The 25,820-nt window shown below is 37.4% G+C and overlaps 1 protein-coding gene and 2 long non-coding RNA genes across 19 annotated transcripts; 1 reads left to right on the top strand and 2 right to left on the bottom strand.

Annotated features, from left to right (window-relative positions):
• Positions 1-6,827: 6,827 nt before the first annotated feature.
• On the bottom strand, positions 6,828-14,876 carry LOC114266171 (uncharacterized). 17 transcript variants are annotated; one of them, XR_014329382.1, is made up of 7 exons: positions 14,677-14,876; positions 11,476-13,613; positions 10,414-10,477; positions 8,120-10,303; positions 7,999-8,043; positions 7,241-7,387; positions 6,828-7,173 (listed from the first exon to the last, which is right to left on the bottom strand). It is a non-coding gene; the product is annotated as an uncharacterized LOC114266171 (long non-coding RNA). The 17 variants fall into 17 exon arrangements; XR_014329375.1 differs by having other exon boundaries at positions 8,120-11,642; positions 11,781-11,857; positions 13,504-13,613; XR_014329368.1 differs by having other exon boundaries at positions 8,120-11,642; positions 11,781-11,846; positions 13,504-13,613; positions 14,677-14,875.
• A 3,896-nt stretch (positions 14,877-18,772) lies between these two features.
• On the bottom strand, positions 18,773-19,789 carry LOC114312571 (uncharacterized). Its single transcript, XM_028258806.2, has one exon. It carries the CDS (start codon positions 19,787-19,789, stop codon positions 18,773-18,775), a length of 1,017 nt encoding a protein of 338 aa, XP_028114607.2.
• A 3,009-nt stretch (positions 19,790-22,798) lies between these two features.
• Positions 22,799-24,839, top strand: LOC145790078 (uncharacterized). The gene is made up of 3 exons (XR_014328719.1): positions 22,799-23,130; positions 23,663-23,748; positions 24,217-24,839. It is a non-coding gene; the product is annotated as an uncharacterized LOC145790078 (long non-coding RNA).
• Positions 24,840-25,820: the final 981 nt, after the last annotated feature.

Below are 25,820 nucleotides of genomic sequence, written 5' to 3'. Positions count from 1 at the left end.
TGCACCGGGCTCGGCGCATCATACAAACTGCATTGTATTTCAATACCAATTTGAATACATGTATCAAGTTACATTCATATGCCATTCTAGATAGCCGAGCCTATTTAGTTGCATTTTCGCATGTGTTGCATTAGGCATTCTTGACATAGCTAGGATCATGCATTGATTACTAACTAGCTTCTGTTTTGGCTCGGAGTACACTGTGAGTGTTTATGCTTTAGCATCCTTGCATGTGTGTAAGTGACTGCCATGTTTAGCTCGCTTGCCATGAGGCTATTTGCTTAATTGCTATAACTGCATGAATGCCTGTGGATGAAGGTTGAATTGCTTGAATTGGAACAATTCATCAAATGCAAGTTTTAAGTCCACTTGAAGTGGCAAGATCATGTTTTCATAAGCCCACTTGAGCGTGGCAAATCCACGACTTAGCCTACTTGCAAGTAGCACCTTCAAACCATTTTCAAACAAACAAACATGAAATGTTTTGTTCCAATTTAGGCAATCTAGTCTATACTTGTATGTTGTGCGCATCACATAGTAAGCAAGCTAATTAATCAGAATAAGAACACATGTGTTTTCAAAAATAACATATCATGTTAGTAGAGGCCGATCTTTGATCGGGTGAGCAGGGGTGCTCATTTCAAGACCTTCCCCTCTCATACCCAAGTTCCTGAGCCGGGGCAACTTTGGTGATGACAGACACGTGGCCTTAGGGACGAGTCAGGATTTCCTAAATTTCCCAAAATAAAATATTTACGTGGTGATTCTGAAATCTGGCAAAGCAGTACATGTTTGACACTTCTTGATTAAAATCGATTTTCCAAAACGATTTGCCGGATTTGGATTCTTTGGTGATTTATCAGTCTTACATTGCACTCTGTGAGATTAGATTCAGAACCGTGACAGGAGTCTGAACTGCAGTAGCTAGAACAACGATTCGCGCCCTCCTGCGCGAAGCAGAGTTCCGAGCGGTCTACAGAAGGCCAATCATCACAACCTCCCCACCATAGAAAATTTCGTCCCCGGAATTTGAAGAAACTCACTAAACAAGTGTTCTAACAACATTGGTTATTTCAACAACATTATCAAATTATAACATTTATTTTCAATCAACGTTTAACATTCTTCTCATCATCAACTCGTCAAAACACAATTGCTCAAACTACAATGAAATGAACTATCTATAACCATATATCATGCCCTTTATCATCATTCCCCAAAATAATAGTTCCTCGTATCAAGATTTCGGAATCAAACATTCATACTAATTATCTTTCTTTCATAATCTCAAGCTTAGATTTACAAAACATACAACAACATGCGATCAATAATTCAACATTCTTTTCCTTAACACTAGGAAACATTACAATTAAAACAAAACGACCAAACATGCTCAAACAAATCCAGATACTTGAAGTGGACCTCTGCCTCCCATTCCCAAGTCGCTTCCTCATTCCCACGGTGTCTCCACAACACCTACACTAGCGGTATGGTCTTGGATCACATAATGAACCCCCGAAAGTTGTGGCGGTAAAGCTAACCGGTATGCCACTTTCCCAAGCCTCTCCAATAACTCGATAGACCCAAAGAACCTTGGAGACCACCTACCACTCTTACCGAACCTCATCAAACCTCACCTAGGTGAGATCTTAAGGAACATACGATCGCCCACTTCAAAGAACAAAGGTCGCCTCCTCCTATCGGCATAACTTTCTATCGGCTTTGGGCCGTACTACCCTCTTTCGGGTGAGAGCAACTTTCTCGGTTGCCTCCCTAACAAACTCTGGACCCAACAAACTGGTGACCTACAAGGACGGCCATACAAGGCCTCAGACGGTGCCAAGGAAGACCTCCTAACCAACCAAGGAAACCCGACACCAATTTCCAGCCACAATCAAATTTGGAGTACTACCCCGACTCTAAGAACACCAAGGATACCAAATTGGTCAAAAACGCAAGGAAAGGGTCACTGACTTCCCCTCGGCTCACACCACTCACTGGGTCTATGAGACAAGACCAACGAACGACCATGGCAACCATTAGCCCAAACACTCTCCACGCTTAGCACTCTAACAAGATGGAAACTAGATCTCTACCACAAGATCCTTGATTACCTCATTTAAGGAAAAGGTCACAACAAAACTTGGCTCGAGACAAGACTCCAGTCTAACAAGTTCTTACAATGCCCGACAATCCACATAACCGAACGCACAAAAATCAAGATTTAGAATTACAATTAAAGTGGTTACATCATCGCACTAAAAAGGTACAATAATCAACAGTTCTGTTCCAAAAGAAGGTTTTCATCCTTTTTCTCAATTATGGGTAAAAATCATCTCTTTATATACAAAACATTTTCTCAAAAGCGTTTCAAATTCGCACCGGTCACAAATCAGAATGCATTTCCTTCCTTTCAAGCAACAATCCAAAATTTGTTCATTTTAATTTCCGCTCCACCGTAACAACTGGCGAATCCTTGCCGTTAACCAATAACACCCATCACCCACATGGTGATGCGACAGCCACAACAACATAACATAGCTTTTCCACGATATTAATTAACATAATACAACAATTATACCATTCCGTTCAGTCAATAATGTTATTCTTACCACACAAGTTATTATTTAAACAAGATAACGACACGATCACATAAACTCGTGTGAGACCATGAAATATCCTCTCACATAGATGTTGTAGAGATCCAACAAAGAGAAGACCTTCACCCCTGTAGATCTGCAATGATGAACATAGTCGGTGCCACCCAACTGGGGTTCCCGGCCAGGAGTACTTCGATGATGAAGTCAATCCCAGAATCGAGAAGTAAATAACATATACGTATTAAAAGGGGTGTGTGTTCTGTGGAAGGAGATCAGACATACCTTCCACTTGGGATGCCCCCCCTTTATATAGATGGGGGGTGTGATCTTTGTTTGGGCTAGACCCATTGAAGACTTTGTTTGGGTTAGGCCCAATAAGCTGGTACCTGTAATTTTCTAGCTCCCACAATTGCCTGAAAACTTTCATTGTCTGCGGTAGAAGGAATGAGAGTTTTTTCTTGCCACGTTACATTGTTCAAATAGCTGTTAGGTTTTTTGATAAAGAATACTTTGGATAAATGAATAAAATGAATGAATGAATGACTGCGTGCATGCTTGAATGTATGTATAAATGTATATATGTCGATCATAGGATGAGGGGGGTGAGCTAAAACCCCGTGAGTAACATTATCTCTATAACGATGGGCCACGGTATTATAACCCCCGAGTAAGGGTGTAGGCCGCGGTATTATAACCCCGGGCAAGGGTGTAGTATATTATCAAGTGCAAAGATTGCTTCCAAATATGGACTTTCGTGCCGAGCTAGAAATATTTCTATATGCCGAGCACGGAAATGATTGCCTGAACCAAATAAGACAGATTAAACAAGGAAGATATATCAGCCAAAAAATGAACCATGGTATTATTACCCCCGGGTAAGGGTGTAGGCCGCGGTATTCTAACCTCTAGGCGTAGGTGTAGGCCGCGGTATTCTAACCTCCGGGCATAGGTGTAGGCCACGGTATTCTATCCTCCGAGCGTAGTTGTAGGCCGCGGTATTCTAACCCCCGGGCTTGGGTGTAGGCCTTTGCTGATGGCGCTCTGTGTCAAGTGTGAAGATTACGCTGTACTCGGAGACTTTTACTGATTTTAAGTGGCGACCAAGTGCCAATATGGCAAGGACTATGAATAATGCATCCTGTACCGAATAAGGTGAATGCTTTAATCACCAATAATATTGCTCCTCTTATATGGAATTGCCAAGTAGATATTGGGCCAACTATTTAATTGCCGAGTTGCACGGTTTGCGTTTAGTCCAAGGTAGACTTGCCCCATTACTTTTGAATGATAGGTGTTAGTCGAAAGGAATGCAGATTCCCATTGCCCTATGTTGTAGGAAAGATTCGACTTTGGTAAAATGACGGCGCACAACCACGTGCGAACTGCTGTCAAATGCGAATTGCCAACTGTCAAGTGCTAACGGCTGAATGCCAAGTGTAATGTATTGCCCCAAAATTGGTGCTTGCTTGGAACGGTGTGAAAAGGAGCAGGAGTGAGTAACTCAAGTAAATGTCGTTGTAATGTTTGTACCAAGTTGGCCGAATATGCATGCATATCAAAGGTACCGAGATAATGATCGGCTGATGTGCCCCAATTGGAAAGCGAAAAATTGACTAAGATGTCCCAGTGGGCAATTGTTTTACCAAATAATGTTATTATGCAAATAAAGTTGATGCACGGCCGAATAATGAGTGTTGAATTAATAATGGTGCCGAATAATCTTGCTGAGTAAATTTGATGCACTGCCGAGTAACTAGTGTCAAAACATCGGTGTCTGTTTCATATATAATGTGATCTTGCCGAAAAGTTGGTCAGCTACACAGGTTGGTGATTGTGCTGATCTTTTGGTCGGCGATTTTTCTTAGCTTCGCGGTGTGTCGGCATCACTTCGAAGTTCGATATGCTAAGAACTAAATTGGCAATGGTTGCCAATTTATTGAAGTTGAGATTCTTGTCCAATGTATATTTGCCCCATTGTTTTTGAATGACATCGGTTATTCGGAAGGAATAAAATTGACTTGGGACAAAATTGCCAAGTAGGCCGATAACAATTTGAAACAGATTTCGTGCCCCTATTCGGTGCCGTGGTGAAATCGGAATGAAGTCGAGACAAAGTAGGGTGCTTGGTGATATGTGAAATGAGTCATTGCGCTCAATTTTTGAATAAAATCGGCAATTATTTATTTATTAATTTATTTATTTTGAGTTGAATTTGCAAATTCTGACTGTGCGGATGGACCTGGAATGCGTCAGATAGCTGGAAAGGACTACTGGATCACTGTGATCAGACTCCTGATGGCGTAATTATAGCCAAAATGGATCTAACGGCTCAAATCAACAGGGTGTAATACAACCGCGAAGCACATGATCATTTCTTTATATCTTGCTGGATCGTCTTCCCCAGAAAAAGAACTCATTTTCTGGGCAAACTTTGAGCGGCCCGTACGGCTTCGTTTGAGCTCCGATTTTGACGCAATTTGTTGCGTTGGACTCGTCTCAATGAGTACTTCACGTTGGTATGGGCAAAACTTGAGTTTGACAGCTTTGAAAATTTCAATTGATAGAAAATGTGAGCCGTATCGTAATTTTCGGCATACTTTGGTTACTTCTGGACTTCTCGGGTTGGTGGGTTTGGACTCTTTAAGCCGATACGAATCCTGTGGTATGTTCAGATGTGGATTTTGGCAAGCCGAGATGCTAGTTCTATGTCGAGATATTAGTGCCGAATAAGTCACAAAGTTGCTGCATATTGCTGCAAAACGATATTGCAAACGTCGAAGAATGTGCCGAATAAGAAATGTTGCGGTGTAATTTTTGCCGAATAAGTTATAAGCCGAGTTGATCATATGCAAGCAGCATTCATACTGCCGATGAACGCTATTGCCGAATAAGTTGACATATAACATTGTGAACCGAATAACGTAGATAATGGGGCGGGATTGTCCGATGTAGTGACGTATGGGCGGCCGAGTAGTCTTGAGGCCGAGTAGTGTTGACGAGTAAGCATTGAGCCGATTAAGTCAGTAAGTTACTGAATTAATTGTGGATATAAGTTGGTTCGTTGGTTTCCGTATATCCGTAGTTGTGATAGCCGAATGTAAAAGAAATTCAAGTTGAGGTGAGTGATCGGTGAAGATGGATGATCATGGCCCAGCTCTAGGAACCTACTATTAAAGTTGCACGTTGATCGGACACGATCTGACCAGTGAACTATCATTTAACGTCCCCGATTTTCCAGTTGATTGATCCCAAACTAATACTCGAAATTCACAAAATTGGACCTCAAAAATGGATTCTACACAGCAAAAAACTAGAGGGTAGGCGTTCTCGAAATTACTAGACCATCCGATTAACTGGAATGCGGTAAGATGCAATAGAGAACATTGTGCCGAGAAGCGCATGATAAATTCTTATCTCATCACCTTCATGCTGCATGCCGTGAAAGGCAGAGTGTTCCAGTTTTGAGCTCGTGACTTTGAGGCCTTGTATCTCCTTCGTTTTAAGTCCGATGTCGACATCGTTTTTTGCGTTGGACTCGTCTAAAAGAGTACTTCACACTGGTATGGTCAAAATTGGGTTTTGAGAACGTTGAAAATTGCAGTTTGTTGAAATTATGGGCTGTTGCGCAATTATCGGCAAGTGTCACTGCTGGAAATTAGGCTTTTAGTGGCGTTTAAAAAACGCCACTAAATCTATCAAAAACGCCGCTAGTTGTTTTTGTGACGTTTTGTACGAAACGTCGAAGATGCGGCCGTCGCTATAACTTTGTGACGCTTTAAAAGCATCGCTATATTAGTATAGGCGGCGTTTTAAAAAATGCCGCTAAATGTGCTACATAATGATAATGCTACATTTAGCGACGTTTTAAAAACGTCGTGATAGATCTTTTTTATTTTAAAAATATAACTGCTGGCATTTAAAAACGCCGCTATAACTTCATTTTTTTTTTTCTAAATGTTTTTAATCACACTTAAAAGGTGTGATTAAAAATGACCATTTTTAATCACACTCCCAAAGATCACACTTTAATAAAACTTAAAAGGTGTGATTAAATAACATACATCACACAAAAAAAGTGTGATCTTTATCTGTTTTTGTAGTAGTGTAGCTTCATTTTTTTTTTTTTAAATTGTGCTAATTTTGTGAGATTTAACCCCAAAAAAAAAAAACCTATAATAAAGATGAAAAATATTCAATATATTGACTAAATTTAGGTAACACAATACCGGATCAATTCATGCTTTTCAATATGCAAAAATATTTCAATTCCAAGATGAAATAAAGTTAAACTAGTGCCTAGTTGTAAGTTGAAAGTTATTACAAAACAAATCGGCACAAAAGATGCAATTCAAACTAATTATACATACAAATACTATGAAAGCATCTACCAAGAAACAAAAATTCCTGAGTTTTTCTGTTGATGCAATCAAAGAAATGTCTAAAATATCATTGGAAAAATAAAATGAAATCTGATGTGCACTCTTCAATTCAGTCATGAGCCGCCAAAACCGATGCTGCAACTCTTTTCAATGATTCAGAGGCCTTGCGCAGATCAGATTCAAAAAATGGAATGCTGTAGGGAATAAAAGTTACATCAGAATTATGTGTGAAAGGTGAAATCAACACAATCTATTACTTACCAGATAACCAAGATGCTCAAGTGCAAAGCCTTTCTAAATCCAGCCAAAAATCTTCTGGGTCATAACCAATTCTTGCCTCAAGCTTAGGTCTCTTAATAAGTTCAGAAATTTCATGAGCAATTGAAGATTGACGAACAGATAAGCCCACTGCAGGTGCAAGATGTGATGTCCCAAAGATAAAAATTTAAAACTAAGAATTAAAAGTCATGATGTGCTGTTGTGTTATCTAAAGAGAAGCTAGTTTCAAGAATAAAAATTCAAGTTGAGGTAAGAGAAATTAGACAAAGCCAACTAGTTCAGTTTGCTTCCATGAATTTTATTTTCCTAGAGTTTCAATAAGCAATGCAACATCATACATTGGATTCAGAATTCAGATTTCTTTTGTTCTGCTCAGTAGTTCTCACATCTTAAATGGCCACTTAAAGAAAAGATTACAAAGCAAAGATTTTATTAAAGATTAATAAAATAGCAAGCACCATCTATAAATAGCAAGTACCATCTATATTGCATTATTTACAAGAAATAAAGAAAGAAAAACAAAATCAATTTGCAAATCATATCAAGTTTGTCACTAGAAGACATCATTACTCTATGAGTTCTGTTTTGTCATTAAGAGTAACTTTTTTGCTTCTTGCTCTATTCATAGTGTTGCAGTAAATTTATCCTTATTCACGACAGCAAGTGCTCGTAGAAAAATATGAAGTAAAATATGAAAACTCCATCTATACAGAACAAATAAGCAAAGGACAAGAAGATACCTTAGCCACTTCCAGAAATGACAAGACCTACGAGTCTTTTGACTTCTGCGAGAAAGAGAAAAATGTTAAGTTACAATGCTGTACTGAACTCCATGAAAAGGGTTGTTGACAACTTCCTTACATAGGTATGAAAGGATCGGAATTTGCCACCACGAAATCAGCAACCCTACCAAATTGTGAAGTCCAATCAATTTTAGGTTTAGTAACAGATCATCAATAGTTCTTAAGATTAAATTTTCAAAAAAAAAATCAAGATATTTAAATTGCATGGATGAATTTGTCTAGCATAAAAAGATGGGGGGGGGGGGGGGGAGATCAACTGCATGCTATACAACACATGCAACACCAATCATGTACTCTTTACAGCACTGGGAAGTAGGTTGAAGGCTTCCAACAAACTTTAGTTCCCCCTGCTTACAATAAAACTATCAATGAAATTTTTCCCGTTAAAAAATAAATAAAGAAATAAAAATTAACCCAAAGGACAAAAAGATATGGAGAGGAAGACAAGACAGTCTGGTTACACCACCACCATCACCGTTACAATAAAACTACTTACACATTATATCAAAATATAATATAGAAATCAATAGAACCTATCAACTCATATGTAGCTTCTTAAATGACTTGTGTAGTTACCAAAATTTTGCACTATCTTAACAACAATAAGTAGTCAGTGAACATTTTCCATTTGATTTCTATTTCTTAGTTTCAATATTACAAAAATACTTACTACTTGAAGTTTGTCGACATTTTTAAAGCAGATGATTTCATGGAAAGGTATGGACTCAATGGGCATCATATATTTCCTGATTCATAATCAAATCATCACAAGATTAAAGCATTTGAGCAGTGCAATATAATAGCACCAAAAAAAAATTTTAAAAATAAAAATTCTCAACCAAGAGATTCTCATTGTTAAAGTTTTTTTCTTGATAGACATAATCAATGATTAATAACAATGAAATCATTAGCATTGGAAGGCAGTAACTTCATAGCTTGAAATTGACGTTGCAAGGCAGTAGCTTCGCATCTTGACACAATTCTCTAATTAATGTTGACACAAAATAAAATTCAAACAATTTCTTAGTCAAATCATCGTCATATTTGTCAAAGCAAAGCTCATGCTAGTGTGGCAAATATGTAAGGATATATTACCTACAGGTCAACACCCATAATCTTCAAATACCCACTCCTTCAAATTTAAGACCTTACTATAACATATTAGACATCACAATTGAAAAAACACTAAGAAATTTCATTATTTCATCGGAATGTGCACAAAAGAGAATTCACTCTTAGTCAAATGCATGTACAACTGCCATCTTCTCACTAAAATTAGTCTACTTCCAAAATAAAATGGCCCAATTTCAAGGATTTTCCCCATATCTGCTTCATGTTTAATTTGAATATAAAGAAGCCATTGTCAAGAGAATTTTTATCCTCAGTGACACTGTTTTGTTTCAATTTTCAAACTATTGTCAACATATAAAGAACTATTTATTGTGAATTAACAAGCTCCCCAGGTGCAGCAGAATAAAGAATGTAACAATTGTAAACCAACTCTACTAGCATACTTATGCTCTATGTTCATGCACACGATTGCTATACTCCTTTACATATCTGCCCAACCTCCCAATCAGGACATCCTCAAGTTTCAAAGAACTAGTTCTTTGCTGGAACAGCCTCCAAACTTATGCTCCATTCACCTAGAAAAATATCTCAAATTAGACTTGGGGATTACCTTGTAGGTTTATTCAATGAACTTCTCAAACACCTAAAATTATTCTCTAGACTTCAAATCCAGTTACTTATTGGCAAAGCTCTTCCATAGAAGTGTCACATTGAAACAAACATAGGCTTTTGCAAAATTAAGCAAGCTAAACATTAGTACCCATCTCTCTCCCAAAATATTGACACTTTATTGTCAATTTCAGCAACGACAAGAATATCTCCAACCTAAACAAACTCAAGGAATATAAATATTCCCACCTCCATTCTTCCCATGGATTTATGGCCCTATCACCCTAGTGGTGCCATACAGCTTTTATTTTACATTTTTAAATACTCTCAATCATGGTGCCAGATAAACTTAAAACCCTTGAGTTAATAGTTTAAAATCCAGAGTTTCCCATAAAACAGTTCAACAAATCCATAAGACAGTTCAACTAACCTTATGATGATGGATTGATTCACTTCATCTGCATGATCCATGATAAAAGTAGAGTGAGCAAAACAAATTCTTTAGTAGCAAAGTATAAATAGAAGATCCCTCCATGTGCTCCGTTAACTCATTCATTTGGGTCTGCAAGTTTGAATTCAATAATTAGCCTCCAATATAAATATAAATCATATTAAAAGTCCATAGATAAAGTAGTATCACATACCATAACATCATTAACACTGAGGTTATACCTGGGTGTTGTGACAGTGGAGCTTGCACTAGCTAATCTTCTCTATTCATTTGACAGAGAATTGCCTATTGGGAAGAAGAATGAGGACATAGACACTGAGGTTATACCTGGTTTAACAATGCACACAAAAAATGCACTTTGCCTTGTACCTAGAAACTATAATTAATAGGTACGAGAATTCTCCATCTCAAAATCAGTTTCTTTTTGCTCCTGATGCACTATCAATTATGTATAATGGTGCCTACTTTTGTGTTTCAAGATTCTCACTACATATCATGCAGCTAAATGTATATTGGGAACAGAGAGATAGAAATTTTGGAATAAAGGATCCCTCTATTAGATATTCCTATAATAAACTTGCATGAGTAAAAAATGCCATGTAGCTTGTAGCTACGATTAGTGGGCACAACTTATGATCATCTGTCCTAAAATTTCCATCACCTTTGTTCTAATATACTCTTAGTTGTATAATTATATCTTGAGATTCTCGTACTTTGAAATTTTCACTATAATGTGCATCTAAAAGTGCAATGAGAACAAAGGGACCAAAATTCCTACAACAAACTTTGACAAGAACCTTTGCCTTGTAGCTAGAAACTTTAAGTAGTGGGCACAACACCATCTATCGTAAAATCTTTGTCATTTCATTTTTAGTGTACTGTCAATCGTGCAATTGTATCTTAAGATCCTCATATTTAAAAAAAAAATTCATATCACGTGTGTGCCTAAGACTGTGTTGGGAACAGAGGGACAAGAATTTTAAAAATAGAATGAAGACTTTAATTAGGTTCTTGAATAAGCCTTTGATATTAAATGCAATGCAGTAGGACCAATGTGTGCTTGAATGATCACTATGTCCTCTCTCTTTTTATTAATTTTAAGCACCATGATTAATTGTTAGTTATTAACACTAAAAAAGTAACAACCTAGCTAAGGTGGTATGCACACTGCTGAAAAATTCACTTTTAGTGTACTGTCAACCGTGCACATGTGTGTTTGATGTATAGCCAAAATTGCTTTCACAGAATACTATAATAGCAAGAATTCAAAAATGTATGCTCACCAGGAAGATTTTGAAATCTATGGAGTGGAAAATCAGAGAAAAACTGTCATGTCAACATATTTTTCAGCTATGGTTCTGGCTGCTACCAGTCCAGCTGCCAAAGCAGCACCGAATAAAGCATGCAATCTCACACAGTAATACTTTGCCATAAAGATCTCCATTTTGTCCTATAAGAATGAAGTCTCAACGCCACAATAGAGAACTAATCCAATTTAGCTATAAAAAGAGTAACAACTAGCGTTCATAACCATCCAATCTGTAATTCTACAGTAAAATTGAAGCTTAAAATGTTACTTACTACTCACCTTGTGGTTCTGCTCAACGTAGTTGATGACTAGTTTTCCAACAGAAAAGGTTAGGGCACAGAGAAACTGAAACAAAGCTATGATTAGATTTAGAATAGTGGGACGGGTAAGTATGATGCACTCCAAATGGCACTAAAGATCATGTGACACCTAAATTAAGCATTCTTCGCATTAAAGAACGCTCTAAAATCAATGAACTTACAATGGAAGAAAAATAACTTCAAACTTTAAATATTTTCTCCTAACGAAATTAACATGAACTAAAAGCTAAATTGTCCCCTTCTTATTCTCTAAACAATTTTTTTTCCACATCCATTTCATCTGTAAAAAATAGAATAGAATTGTTTCAATAGCTACACAATCTAGTAAAATGAGTTCTAATTTATGAAGAACCCCAATAGGCACGTGTATATGTATCTGGGTGTGTTTGTACACAAAGAGAGACATGGATTACATATAGCAAATCACATCAAACTAAGCCTTGTGTCCCAATCAAGTAAGGTCAGCTACATGAATCATTTTTTGCCATTCTACTCTACCAAGGGCTATATTCTCGGTTAAATTAAATGAATTAATATCTTTTTTAACTACCGCATCCCATGTCAGCTTAGGTCTTCCCCTCCACATCTTCTCCATTAGAATAATTAAAGAGTTAAATATTGGAATCTTGTATTAGTTATATTTTAAAAATCATATTCAATACTCCATTGTATTACACTTAATAGATTATTATAGGCTATGTTTGAATCATGAATTCGGATAGAAATTTGCGAAAGGAAACCCTTCACTTTTCCTTTCCCTTCACAAATCCCTTCCACAATCCATGATCCAAACACAACAAAAAGTATTTTTGATCAATTCCATCTTGACACTTTCAAAGTCTGTAAATGATGAAGTGTTGCACATGTTTCATATTAATAATACTAATGTTGGTATTAATATATTTTAAAATGGAAGTTTAATTGTGAGAAAATGCTGAAGTTCAAAATTAAATCAATAAATGTTTAAAATTAGAACATTTATATAATTAGATTGAGGGATTAAATTTTTCACAAATATATGAAAAAAGGTCTAAGCGTAAGGTATATCTTTTCTCTTATTGAATCTTTTGTTAGTAGCATTGATATAGATTATGATATTTAGTTATTTCAATTTGTTAGAAGTGTAAAAGAATGTGACATATTGAACCAGGTTGCAAGAAAGTTATGGTAAGTTGATTATTTTTCAACATAAATGCAATGGAGCAAATTGACAAGATAACTCATTCAAAAAATCTTGAATATTAACAAAAGACAGTAAATGATTGTTAAAAAGAAAGTAAAATAAATAAATAAATAATAGCGTTTGTCGTAGAAGTTGGATGCAGAGTTAGTACTGTGAAACAAATCTGTAAGAATTGATATGGTCCCTTGTAGTAGAAGAGTCGCAGAGATCCGTAAAACAGTGGTTATGGTACCATGAAGCAAAAATTTATGTGGTGCTTTGAGAAGTTAGTAAAAAACTAACTTTTTGGCTTTTTTGTGTAAAAAAATTAAAAAGTCAAAAAGCTAGCATTTTTAGGAAGTTCCCAGATCTTGATTACATGCATTCTTTATCCAGACAGGAAATATGTAACAAGAAAGTTAAGAAACACAAAATAACAAATCCCTAATATTGTTTTCTCAATTTGGCCTTGGCAATAATACTGGCACATGTTAAATCTTCCAAGTGACTTTTAACTAACCTCCATCTTTCTGAGGCTCTTCAAATCTCTCTGGTAGGATACTACTTCATTCTCCCTCACTTCCAAGATTGGGAATAAGGTAAGAAGTTAGATGAGATTTGGGAACCACCCTGTAAGTAGAATTAATGAAAAGCCATTAGATGCATCCCACTAATATACATCAAACATGTAAATACATAACAACATACAAAAAAAAAAAAAAATGCAACGAGTCCATCGAATGAGAGCACAACACTTACATGCATATCCTTTCTATTCACAGGCCTAAGCAAGTAGAGTAGAGGCCTTTTCAGGCTGGGCGTATTTAAAAAATGAGCATTCAGATTTGTACACAGGTTCTTCTTTACTTTTATTTTGCTTACACATACACAAACATATAATTATAAGGGAAATTTGGCCAAAACCCCTCCATTTGACCCTTATTTGGTGAAAATGATAACTTAATTTATTTAATATCAACTTTAAAACATATTTCATCCCAAAAGGCTCAATCATCTTTTAGCATATAAAAACCTTAAAGAGGAAACACAGAGAGTGAGAGAAAATATATAAATCTTCTAAGCTACCTATTTGTAGAACAAACAATAAAACTATTTAAATAAAATACAGTTACAGATCAAAACCATTGAAGCTGACTACCTGAGAGAACTCAAACAAATAAAAGAGCTATAGATCCGATACCTAAGAAAAACAAAAACATAGATCGAAATCAAAATCATCCAAAACAAGCTTGAGTCAGACCAACAAAAGAGAAGAGCACCTAGATCAACAATGGAAATCGAAATCCTAAGCAACCGTTTCAATCAATCGAATGAAATCAAACTGATAGAATGTAAATCAAAACAGATCTAGATTGCTATTGTGTAGTCATGAAAATCTCTGAATCTTGAGTGAACACAGCGAGTACAGATTGAAAAGCCCTTTCAAAAAGATCCACTGCATTTTTTCAACGCCGTGTAGAACGAAACCCTAGATAAATGAAAATCAAGGGAGATCGAACAATCTTGAAGAAAATTGGTCAAATCAAGGGAGATCGAACAATATCGAAGAGAGATCTAATAATCTCGAAAAAAATTAGTCAAATTGAGTGCACAAAACAAGATTTCAAAATAAAAAAATAATGAAAAACGATTGAGATAAAAGATCTATGGTTTTGATCTATAATAGACTTACTTGAAATCTTCATCATCAATTGCTTCATCAATATCTACAAAGAGAGCTTCATTCGTGCCATTTTAGAGAGAGAATAATGTTGGAGAAGGAGAAAGAGAGGGGAGAGGGTAATGAATCTGTGACTTTGATGCTTGGAAATAAAAGTTATATTCTATTAGGTTTGAGTGGCAGAGGTTTGTTTCTTTTTCTTTTTTTAACTCATTAATTAATTGGCAAGGTTAAGCATCAGCGAAGGCAGCGTCTTGGAAAACGAGAAATGAAGACGTTTTTCAAAAAACGTCTTTTTCTAAGCGTCGTGACAATGAATTTTTCTTGTAGTGTGTCGGTCAATTCCTCTGGTTAGTGGCTTTGGACTCCTTAAGTCGACGCGAATCCTCTGGTATTGTTAGATGTGGATTTCAGCAAGCCGAGATGCTAGTTTTATGCCGAGATAGTAGTGCCGAGATTTTGGAGCTGAATGATTTGCCGAATTTACGAAGTTTGATAAGCAATGTTGCCGAATAAGCAATGTTGCGGAGTAATGCTTCCGAATTCTTGCCAAGTAAGTTACCGAGCTGGGCTGGTACATTTGGGACATCTCGGAACATTTAGTCGGCATTCTTCACTTCAGTGTCGGCTTACTAAAACACTAGCAACGCATATTATTTGGGTTTGCCGAAAACTTGAGCAGTAATTCCTCTTAGCTTTGCCGAATAATATTTCTTTATACCTGCAAAAATTTATACAAGTAGAAAGAGAGAGAGAGAGCATATGAATGTGCGGTGGCAGCTTAATAAAAATCCTAGCAACACAAATTCCTAGCAATATTTTGGTCTTTGACTTTATTTTGGCAACGTGGTCGGTCGGCTATTTGCTATTGCCGAATGATTTAATTGGAGTGGCATCACCGAATTATGGAGGCAGAGGAACAGTTGATAGGCCAATGGCGACGCCGAGTAAAGCGGGTTTCCAAACTGCTTAAAATAGTGGCCGAGAAATGCCAATGTAATAACTCTTGATCGGATTGAAACTCGGCGAGTGAATGGTTGCTGATCAATTTGCCACAATGGGCTTATATTTTCGGTGCATAACTGCTTGGAACTCAGCCTGCAATTGGCTTGCATTAAAAATCAGTTGCCGATCACACGTCTTGCTACATGTCGAGAACCTTTCTTAGAGGAGCAACACCCAATTGGTGATTCTTGAATTGACCATATATGTTGTTCTTAACCCGTTTTATGCGGATGACCGTGTCACCACAAGGATGACTACAGCATTGCTGAGCTAAAGTTGGGGTGAGTCGGCCATGCTTAAATGATAATTTTCGGCGGTGGAATTTGTACAGGTCTTTCCAATTGGTCGAGTGCCGTGAAACCATGCAAACTTATATCACGTTGTATGTTGCTGAGCAAGCTTTTTGTTGCCGAGATGTATGGAATCATAAATTGAGCGTCGTTGCCAAGGGAGCCTTTCATGCAAAATTGTTAACGAAGTGCACAACTTGATATAAACAATATAGCTATATATGTATGGCTGCCGAATTGATTGTACCCACCGGAGTGCCCTACGGGAAGGTAGGTGATGACGATTATTGCCCCGAAAACAATACAGACGCTTGCCGGCAACTTGTCTTGGATTTTGATGTGCCGAAACCTGCGATTGGCAACCTCTTTTTGTCGTGCTGATGACGTGAAGAACCGCGGTGACATTCGGCATGGCATTGGGAATTTGCTGATCATGCTGACAGGCGGGATGATTGCCGAAGCAACATAAAAATATATAAAGCTTCAAATAAAGAAACAATTCCTAAATAAAGAAACAATTCCAGGCGTGGATTTGGCAGAGCCACCCTTTGTATAATGCCGAAATGAAACTCCCATAAACAAAAGTCTGAAACCCAGTTTTAGAGAGAGAAAGTGAAAATGCTCTGCTTTGTTTTTGTTCTTGTTGGTTTTAGCAAGCAAAGATTGATATTCAAAAAACAATCCACCAATAAAAGTTTACTTACATCACAGATATATAATATTATATGTACGTAGATATGTATATTGCGAATCAAGTTGAATCAAAATGAAAATGAGACCCAACTGTGGGCCATATTACTTGGAATTGAGTTTAATTTTGTAGAAAGTGCACTAACCTCAATTCAACTAATATACGTTTACTTACAATAATATGTTTGTTGTGTTCTTCGTTGATCTCGTTCAGTTGTTCCCACAGACGGCGCCAATTGTGAGACCATGAAATATCCTCTCACATAGATGTTGTAGAGATCCAACGAAGAGAAGACCTTCACCCCTGTAGATCTGCAATGATGAACATAGTCGGTGCCACCCAACCGGGGTTCCCGGCCGGGAGTACTCCGATGATGAAGTCAGTCCCAGAATCAAGAAGTAAATAGCATATATGTATTAGAAGGGGTGTGTGTTCCGTGGAGGGAGATCAGACATACCTTCCACTTGGGATGCCCCCCTTTTATATAGATGGGGGGTGATCTTTGTTTGGGCTGGACCCATTGAAGACTTTGTTTGGGTTAGGCCCAATAAGCTAGTACCTGTAATTTTCTGGCTCCCACAACTAGTTAAAATAGGAATTGTTCTTGTCATCTTAAAAGAAAGAATATTCTCTATTTTTTCTTTTTTATTTTTTTTTCTTTTTTTTTAAAAAAAAATTTATTTGAATTCGTACTATTTTCCAATGAAGAATTCGTGCGATAGACTTTGAGTAAAAACAATTCATTTTGTAATTATTTCTCCCAAAACAAGCTTTAAAATTTTACCCCAAGGGTTTTAGTTGAAATAGAAATGCCAAGAAAGTTTTTCAAAAACCAATAATCACATATCAATTTATCTTCTCAACAACACCCGGTGAATTCCCACCATCACCCAATCACGTCCATCACACTTACAGTGTTTTCACAATGAGACCACCACATCTTTTAATACAACAACAATTAGAAATAATCACGGTGTTAGATGGAACAATGCAACACACATAACTTTCCAAAAAGAGCAACAGTACCCAAAAGCCTATGAGTACTCCCAACCCAGAAGCTAACACTCTACCTCGATTCACGGCTTCAACAACTTACACGAAGATGCGCGCACTGATAACCACACACAAACGCAAGGCCCAAGGCCCTAGGCACAACCCACGGCACCACGCCGCCTACTAGCCAAAATGTACTAATTTTCCAAAAGCTCAACCTTACAACCCACATTTAACCCATTCTAAAGTGACTATTTGTCACCTACCTTGATACTCCCAACTTAACTAATCACTCGAGAGTTTCCACTCCCGGTATTCAAGCACCTACATACCATTTTCAAAGGGATTCAATTCACACGCCTAGATGGCCAACACACTCTTATACCCAACACAAGACCGAGTAGGTCAACGGCGATCACACGATCCGGGTCACCCAAGACAATCTTACCAACGGTACACTCGTTACCTAAAACACCAACCATTCATCGCTCTAGTAATACTTCAAGTATCTACCCACCAATTTCTTTTCCCCACTCAAATCTCCACCAAAATCTAGCAAAACTACAAGCTCATTCCAAACACCTTTATCAACTCACAATCAACCTTAACACAGCATTAACCCTATTCATGGTCGATAGGACCCCACTGAACTCACAAATCAAAAATTTTAAAACACTAAGCAACACACACAAACACCGTTCTCACTACCCAAGGTGTAAACCTCATACCCTCTTAGACATTCCTACATCACTTCCACCAATCTTCACAAAGCTCTAAGGTCTCATACTTCCTCAAACTTAATACTATGTTTGTCAAAAATTTCTCGCAGACTTCTCAATCCCCATCAACAATTTCTAAATTGAACAAAAATGAAAGGCCATCACAAGACCATCACAAAATTCAACAGTTGATACACCATAGTACTAGGATCACCAATTCCATTTACACATTTCATTACACATACATAACAAGGAAATTTAAGTTTCATTAGCCAGCCCGACACGTGAGGGTAACGAATAACAATACATAACTACGGCGCCTTAGCACCTTACGACACATCGGTCAATCCCAAAAGTTTCATAACTTATAACATAGATTTCTAAAACAAGAGTCCCTCTCAAGGGTGGTACTACCGCGCTGGTTTAGAAGTTGACCCTCGCGAAGCTTCCGAAGCCTGGCCTTTTCGGGTTTGATACCGATAACGTCCCCGACTGGACTGATGGAACAAGGCCCGACTAGATTCTGAAACACCGGAAGGATCTACACGTACAGGGCAAAAACGTCCAGCATGGCCCCGCTGACCACAATCAAAACAAACAATAGACTTCCAACTCTGAACCTGATTTGGAGCCTGAACCTCACTAGGTCCCCCAACGGACAAGCTCGAAACCCCCGAAGAAAACAAGGGCCGAGTCTGGGAGTGAGCATGCGCTTGCTTCCACCTCTTGCTAAGTCTAGGATGTTTATGAACCGTAAAAGTTACCGATGTGGCCTCTTCTCTAACTCGACTAACACTGCTAACCATGGCCTCTCCGTGGGTCGCCGCCTCGACTAGATCAAAATAATTCTTCCACTTTGATTCAACCACCTTCTCCTGAATATCATCACGCAACCACCTCTCAAACTCATAACAACGACGCTCCTCTGTTGACACCAATTCTGGAACGAATCTCGACAAACTAGTAAACCTCCTCTCAAACTGAGCCAAAGGAGTAGCACCCTGGCATAACTCAACAAACTGTTCCCTCAACCTTTCCCGAGCAGAATGAGGGAAATACTTGGCCAAGAAGGCCTCGGTAAACGCCACCCAAGTGGTACCCACGGTACCCTTCACATACTTCCACCAATAATTCGCAGCCCCCTTCAATTGGAAGGTTGCCAAAGAAACCCTCAACCCCTCATCCTCGACTCTGAGTATGTCGAGAGTCTTGGTAATCTGTTCCAACCAACTCTCCGCCTCCAGCGGTCTTGCCTCTCCCAAAAACTCTGGTGGATTGGAGCGAAAAAACCCCTTAGTAAGCTTGAGGGTACGCCCGTTGTCCCCCTCATTGCAAGCTAGAGCATCCTGTACCGCGATCACAACCTCGCATGCAACTTCCTTGCCGACAGCCGATGCTGTAACGATAGGTGCTAGGGGAACCGCCATGCCCCTACCGACACTCCTAAAATTCAAAAACAAAATCAACTAGGTGCACGACGCAACAGCCTCCCCGAGACACACACTCTCACCACCACGACTTTGAACCCTTCCTGACATCTTGATTACAAAACAAATTGGATTACTTAGCACATAATTCCAAATGTGCTCGCAACTTGCCTCACACGTTAAGCTAATACAATTATATACATTCTAACACAAAAACAATTCAATTCACTCCACATAAGCACGTAGTCACGTAAACACATACGAATTATTCTTTAGTGATGCGATTTGTCCCACGAGAAACCAAGAATTCTTAGTAGAAGGAGTATTGATCAGGTACCCTTCTAATAAGATCTCAAGGAATCTAATAGGTCCAAATAACATCCCAAAAGTCTAATCTCATACCCACATAGTCACATAAGCATGCTATCACATAATCACATAGACAAAACATTTCCTAATCATGCAAAATGAACCCATTGTGCTATAGCAACCACTTCCCGTGAGCCCCAAGTATTTAAACCCGGTAGCTCTGATACCCAGTTGTCACACCCCGAAATAATTTGACATAACTATTACATCAACCCACTTCTAAAAGGAGATATTAACCAACATCATTTACATGGTTCCAAATGCTTTACTAATGTATTCACACATGCCATTATACCTTTATTTACAAACTAGTACATGAACCAATAGCATGTAAAAGAAATCATTAAATCACAACAAATAAGGCCCTCAAGGGCTTACAAGTTCCAAGGTAATAGCCCGGTTACACATAATGGTCTCTCGGACCCAAACACATTAGCCATTGGTTTACAACAAATATCACAACAAAATAAGAGTTAGACTACTCTTCTTCAAACATCTCCACGCCCTTAGCTTGGCGGGGTCACCACATCTTTACCTGCACCAATTCCCATAAGGGTGAGCACAAAGCCCAGTAGAGATTCCTCACAAAGTATATACAGTTATGCCAATACAATCAACGTTAAAAAAAAATGCATATGTAATGCCATGCAAGTGCCAATAATGAAAGAGAATTTTATTTCCATGCACTATTTCAAAATCAACATGTTCTCAATAATATTTTGCAATCTCATCAATTTCAACTTCCAATATTTAAATCAACAGGGGCGGTAAATATGACACTGGTAATCCCTAGGCTAGTGTCTGCAAGTAGACTCTACGAGTACTACCAAACTGTCATTTTTACCGATATTAATCGGAAGGCTCGACACCTATCTGCGCGACTTTCGGGTCTTTCATCCTGGACACTTAGGCCAACTTATCAAATCCATCTACACCCCATATCTAGACTTACCAACGTATTTACCCCATATACATTTCCATTAATTCTCCTTACAATGATCTTTCTCAAAATGAATGCTTTTCCAACTCATGTCATGATATGCAATAATGACCTTAAAACAATTGAGAATATGATGCAACAACTACTAACTCATAGCCTTCTTTTATATTCAACAAAAAGAAACATGTCTACAACCATATTCAACATCACATTTTCATTTTCTCCTTACCATGTTCTTTCATAAGATGCCCATGCGTCTCCAACGCATAATTACACTTTCTCATTTCACACAATAGCCATGTGTCTTCGACACACCACAACAATTCCTCAACATTAATTCATCATGACCAAACTTTCAATATGGCTAACATGCCATCATTCATTTCACGTTTCCATTACACTACGATTAAACATTTTCACATCACTTATGGCACTAAACAACTTGCTATCTACCACTTTACACAAATATACAATTATCAAGGAGTTTCAAAAGAGGACTTAGTCTCCAACACATAGATATATCAAGACTTTGCTATCTTATTAAACATTTGGTGAGACTTAGTCTCATACATGCTCTTGATGCAAGAAAGTATATAATTTCAAAGGCACATTCATTATTTTTCAAAAGCCCCAATTTCTAGGGTTTTCATAGGAAATAAACTTTCATCATTTTTTTAAAAAAGACTCCATCTAGTAATTTTCTTTGAGTTTAGTAGAGGGAAACCCTCAAGATAAAAGAAAAAGGTTGAGATATAAACCCACATTCAAAAACCTCTCTACATTTTGAATCAAAATCAATAAAATCAACACAAACTCAAGAAACACTTTAAATCAACAACAAATAGCAAAACTAAATATATAACTCAAGAAATCTCTACCTCAAAGCCTTAATGAAGAAGAGATGAAACCCTAGCCTCAAAGATGAGAGAAATTTTCGGATCTCCACCACCCAAGTGTGGCCCTAGCTTTGGATCTTCAAAAATTAGAGAGAGATGATGATGATTTGCTCCAACAACCTCAAGAATCAAAGAGTTTTGGGTGATGGAGGTGTTTTCTAGAGAAAAGGGAGAGAAATATAGGGTTTAGAGTGAGAGAGATATGTGTAAAATGGGTGAGACATTCGGACCAAAACGTTATAAGAAAACAGGGCACGGACTGCCTAGTTGGCCACTTGTGCGCCCTTCTCCACTGCTCGAGCGCCCCACCTTGACCGCTCGTGCAGCCCAGTTTCTCCGCTCGTGCGCTCTAGACAGAATGGAATTTCCTGGGTCTCAGCCTCCACCGCCCGAGCAGCCTAGCCCACCGCTCGAGCGGCCCAGCCCCGCACGTGCGGCCTAGGGCCCCGCACGTGCAGCCCAAGCCCAGCCACCCAAAATTTTGTTTCGCTCCCGGCACTCCAGACTCACCCGCACACCCCCGGAAAAATCGAAATACGACACCGAAAGAAATAAGCACCAAGAAACCAATTCTGTACATTTCAATCCAACGAAAATAAAATAGAACAAAGCGCGAAAAAAAGAAGAAAAGGAAAAAGAAGGCCGGTCATCACAGTTATTATCAATATTTCATTCAAAATTAATAACAATATATAACATAGCATAAATTCTTAAATTTTATAGAACGGAAGCTTAATAAGAATAAATTTACATTTTTTTTTCCTTTTATTATTAGATCTTAAATTATTTTCTTCAAAATTCTAATGTAATTTATGTGTGCTAAATGATGAACTTATGCCTCTCCTAAAGTTCCAAAGCATCACTTGTAGAAAAATCACCTTTTACTAGTCTATAATTTGCGACCATTTGATTAGCATGCACAAATAACCAATTTATTTCTTTTTTATCTTTTTTTCTTTTTACCCGTTTTCCTTATATTTGCCCTAGTTCTAGCAAAATTCAAACACTGATCTTCCGCTTACTCTGTATCTATCATAATATCACTAAGGAATTATTTTTCTATTTATTATGTTGGTCTAGAGAAAGAATTTGACTAGTTGTTGTCTGCCTTTGCTACCATTGTTATGTGCAAAATTGTAAGTGCGGTTGGGTAATCTGTATGATATCGATTATTGGAGTAGAAATAAATAGATTTGTATTAGCTACTATTATGGTTTGCCAGTTACACAATGGATGAATGCAGATTCCCAATTTTGTGCTCTATTTTATGAAATGTATGTCTATTTCTTTCTTGACTTACAATGTTGAGTCATGATTGATCATATCTGTGACTGCAATGAGAGACTAGTTAGTTGGAAGGAAGGGAAAATATGAAAATAAAAAACTCCAAAGCAGAAACAAATAAAACAGCATCTTGAACAAATGAATATCAATTTAGATTGAAAATTCATTTCAGATATACTGTTTCGTTGAAGGATAACTGATGAAAACCGCCTGGCCACTGCTGTTTTGTCATTCTTCACTTATTTTATCAGTCAAATTCAAGTTAAAGGACCTATAAGGGCTATGAATTTTTTTATTAACAGTTCTCTATAACGTCATGTGTTCAATTTTCTATGATATATATATATATATATATATGTTCAATGATTACTTTGTGTTTGATAGACAATGGTCTTGCTGGGCATGCAAAACTTGTGCATAGAAGCTGTTTGAGGATTTGTCAAAGAGACTAATACTTCATTAGCTCCAAGGTTTGACATAGATATAAATTTTGTTGTGGTATATGATTTGTTTGTTAGTAATTCTCCACATGACATAGATATAAATTTTTTAATGTTTTTATTTTAATATTGCCTCACCTATAATAGATTTTAATTAATTTATTTATTTTTGGTGTAGGAACATTGCTTTTCTCCTTGAGTATATGTTTTTTCCCTTTTATTTAGCTTTTCTCTTTTCTTTGCCAGACAGAGAAAGTATATGTTTATGTCTATATGTTCTTTATCTAAATGTTTATGACTCTGTTTTTTTCCCTCAAGTTATTAATTTTTAAGTAAATTATTATATTGTCATGGATGTCATTGATACTTTGTTGCTTGGTTTCTTTTATTTTCTTTAGTACCCCAAAATTTGTACATCCTGCCATGAATTGAATTGTCTTATACTATTCTTGCTACTTGAATTGATTTTTATTTAACTATATGATGTGCAAAATGCAGGGATGATGGGCTCTGAGAAAACAATTATTGGCAGAAAATTTCCATGCTTGTTCTGTAGTAGAGATTAGATGTTGTAACAAGTTAAGTCCATGATGTTGGAACAATTATGGCAACTACCTTAGAGGAGTTGAAGGTAGTCAATATGCCTGAGGTAAAGTAAGGTTTCTCAACCAAAGAATGAACCTTGGCAGTGGCACTACGTTCTAGCTGTAAGCCTCCAAAAGTTTCCACATTTAATATGTTTCTCTCAAATAAACAAGTTATGAATGTGGCATTTGAGTATTTTGTTTCTTTCATCAGGCATGCTATATTTGCTTTTCATAGTAAGATTGGATTAAGTATTCAACGTTCTTTATTGCTACTGTGGTTTTGCCTGTAGTCTTTTATAAAGAAGCTAATTTCTTTAGTTCAAAATACAATACATGTGGTATGGAACCTGGACTGCAATGTTAAATTCGTTGTAGTGGTTGATGCATAATGTCTTGAGAATGTTGGGTCTTCATGGCACTTTTGGATCAATATTCCTTCATCTTGGTTTTAGTGTTTTGTTTATTTATTTTTATTTTTTTTGAATTTTGTACAGGTAAAAAAATTATTTTCACATTAAATGAAAAATCTAAAAATCCGCTAGATATTGATTTGTGATTATGTATCAATTTTAAGCAGTAAAAATAATATTCTCAATCAAACAATCAAGACAAATCAACACAATGATTTTATGTGGAAAAATCACAATTTGAGCACCTCCAATTGTGATTAAAAAAACACGGACAATAGCCACAAAACAATCCACTAAGAAGACATAAAGGAATTACACAAGTGTACTCTCAATTATCTAGTGAATCCACGCCTGAATTGAACCGACCCCTATGTGCCTCTTCCAGCCCCGTCTTCACCTCGGAATTGTCTTGCCCAACGTTGAATCCACAACGCCAATGTCGAATCCATGACGATGAGCCACTCTAAAATTCACCAAAGCTTCAGGCCCAAATTCCACGGAATCCACCGAAGAACAACTCTCTCTCTTTTTGTTGAATAAAACAATTACTTCTTTGATGTATACTCTTCATACCATGAGTTTAATTCTCAACCAGACATCAAAGAAAACTAGCAAAATCGCCCCAAAAGAGAACCCTAGAAAACCTCAAAACAGATTGGGAAACATTACCCTAAAATCTGACTGAACTGCACCTTTTATAGCAAACAAATCCTCGATCTCCGCTCGAGCGCAAGAATGGACGCTCGAGCGGATTGACGCTTGAGCACAAGAATGGCCGCTCAAGTGAAAAAATACAACTCCCAGTACTTTTGTAGGCGAGTGAAACTTCTAAAAGGTTGCGATCTCCGCTCGAGCACAGGAATGACTGCTCGATCCCCAACATAGTCAGCGAAGTGACAAACATGATAGGACTAAGGGCATAAACTCCTCTGCATAGGCACAATTCGGGTTGGATTCACATCTAAAAACTCATAGCCTCACTGAAAAAAAAAGATCAAATAAAATTACAACTGAAAGGAGTTCTGTCAAACAGGATTACCAAGAATAAAAACCTAACATTAAAGTTAATATGTGAAGCTTAATAATAATTTTCCACAAATTTACA

This window comes from Camellia sinensis, chromosome 5, assembly GCF_055761805.1.
Source record: "Camellia sinensis isolate YWXY chromosome 5, ASM5576180v1, whole genome shotgun sequence".
Taxonomy (NCBI): Eukaryota; Viridiplantae; Streptophyta; class Magnoliopsida; order Ericales; family Theaceae; genus Camellia; species Camellia sinensis.
Note: the sequence above shows the minus strand (reverse complement) of the source record. Positions and strands in the feature narration are given on the sequence as shown.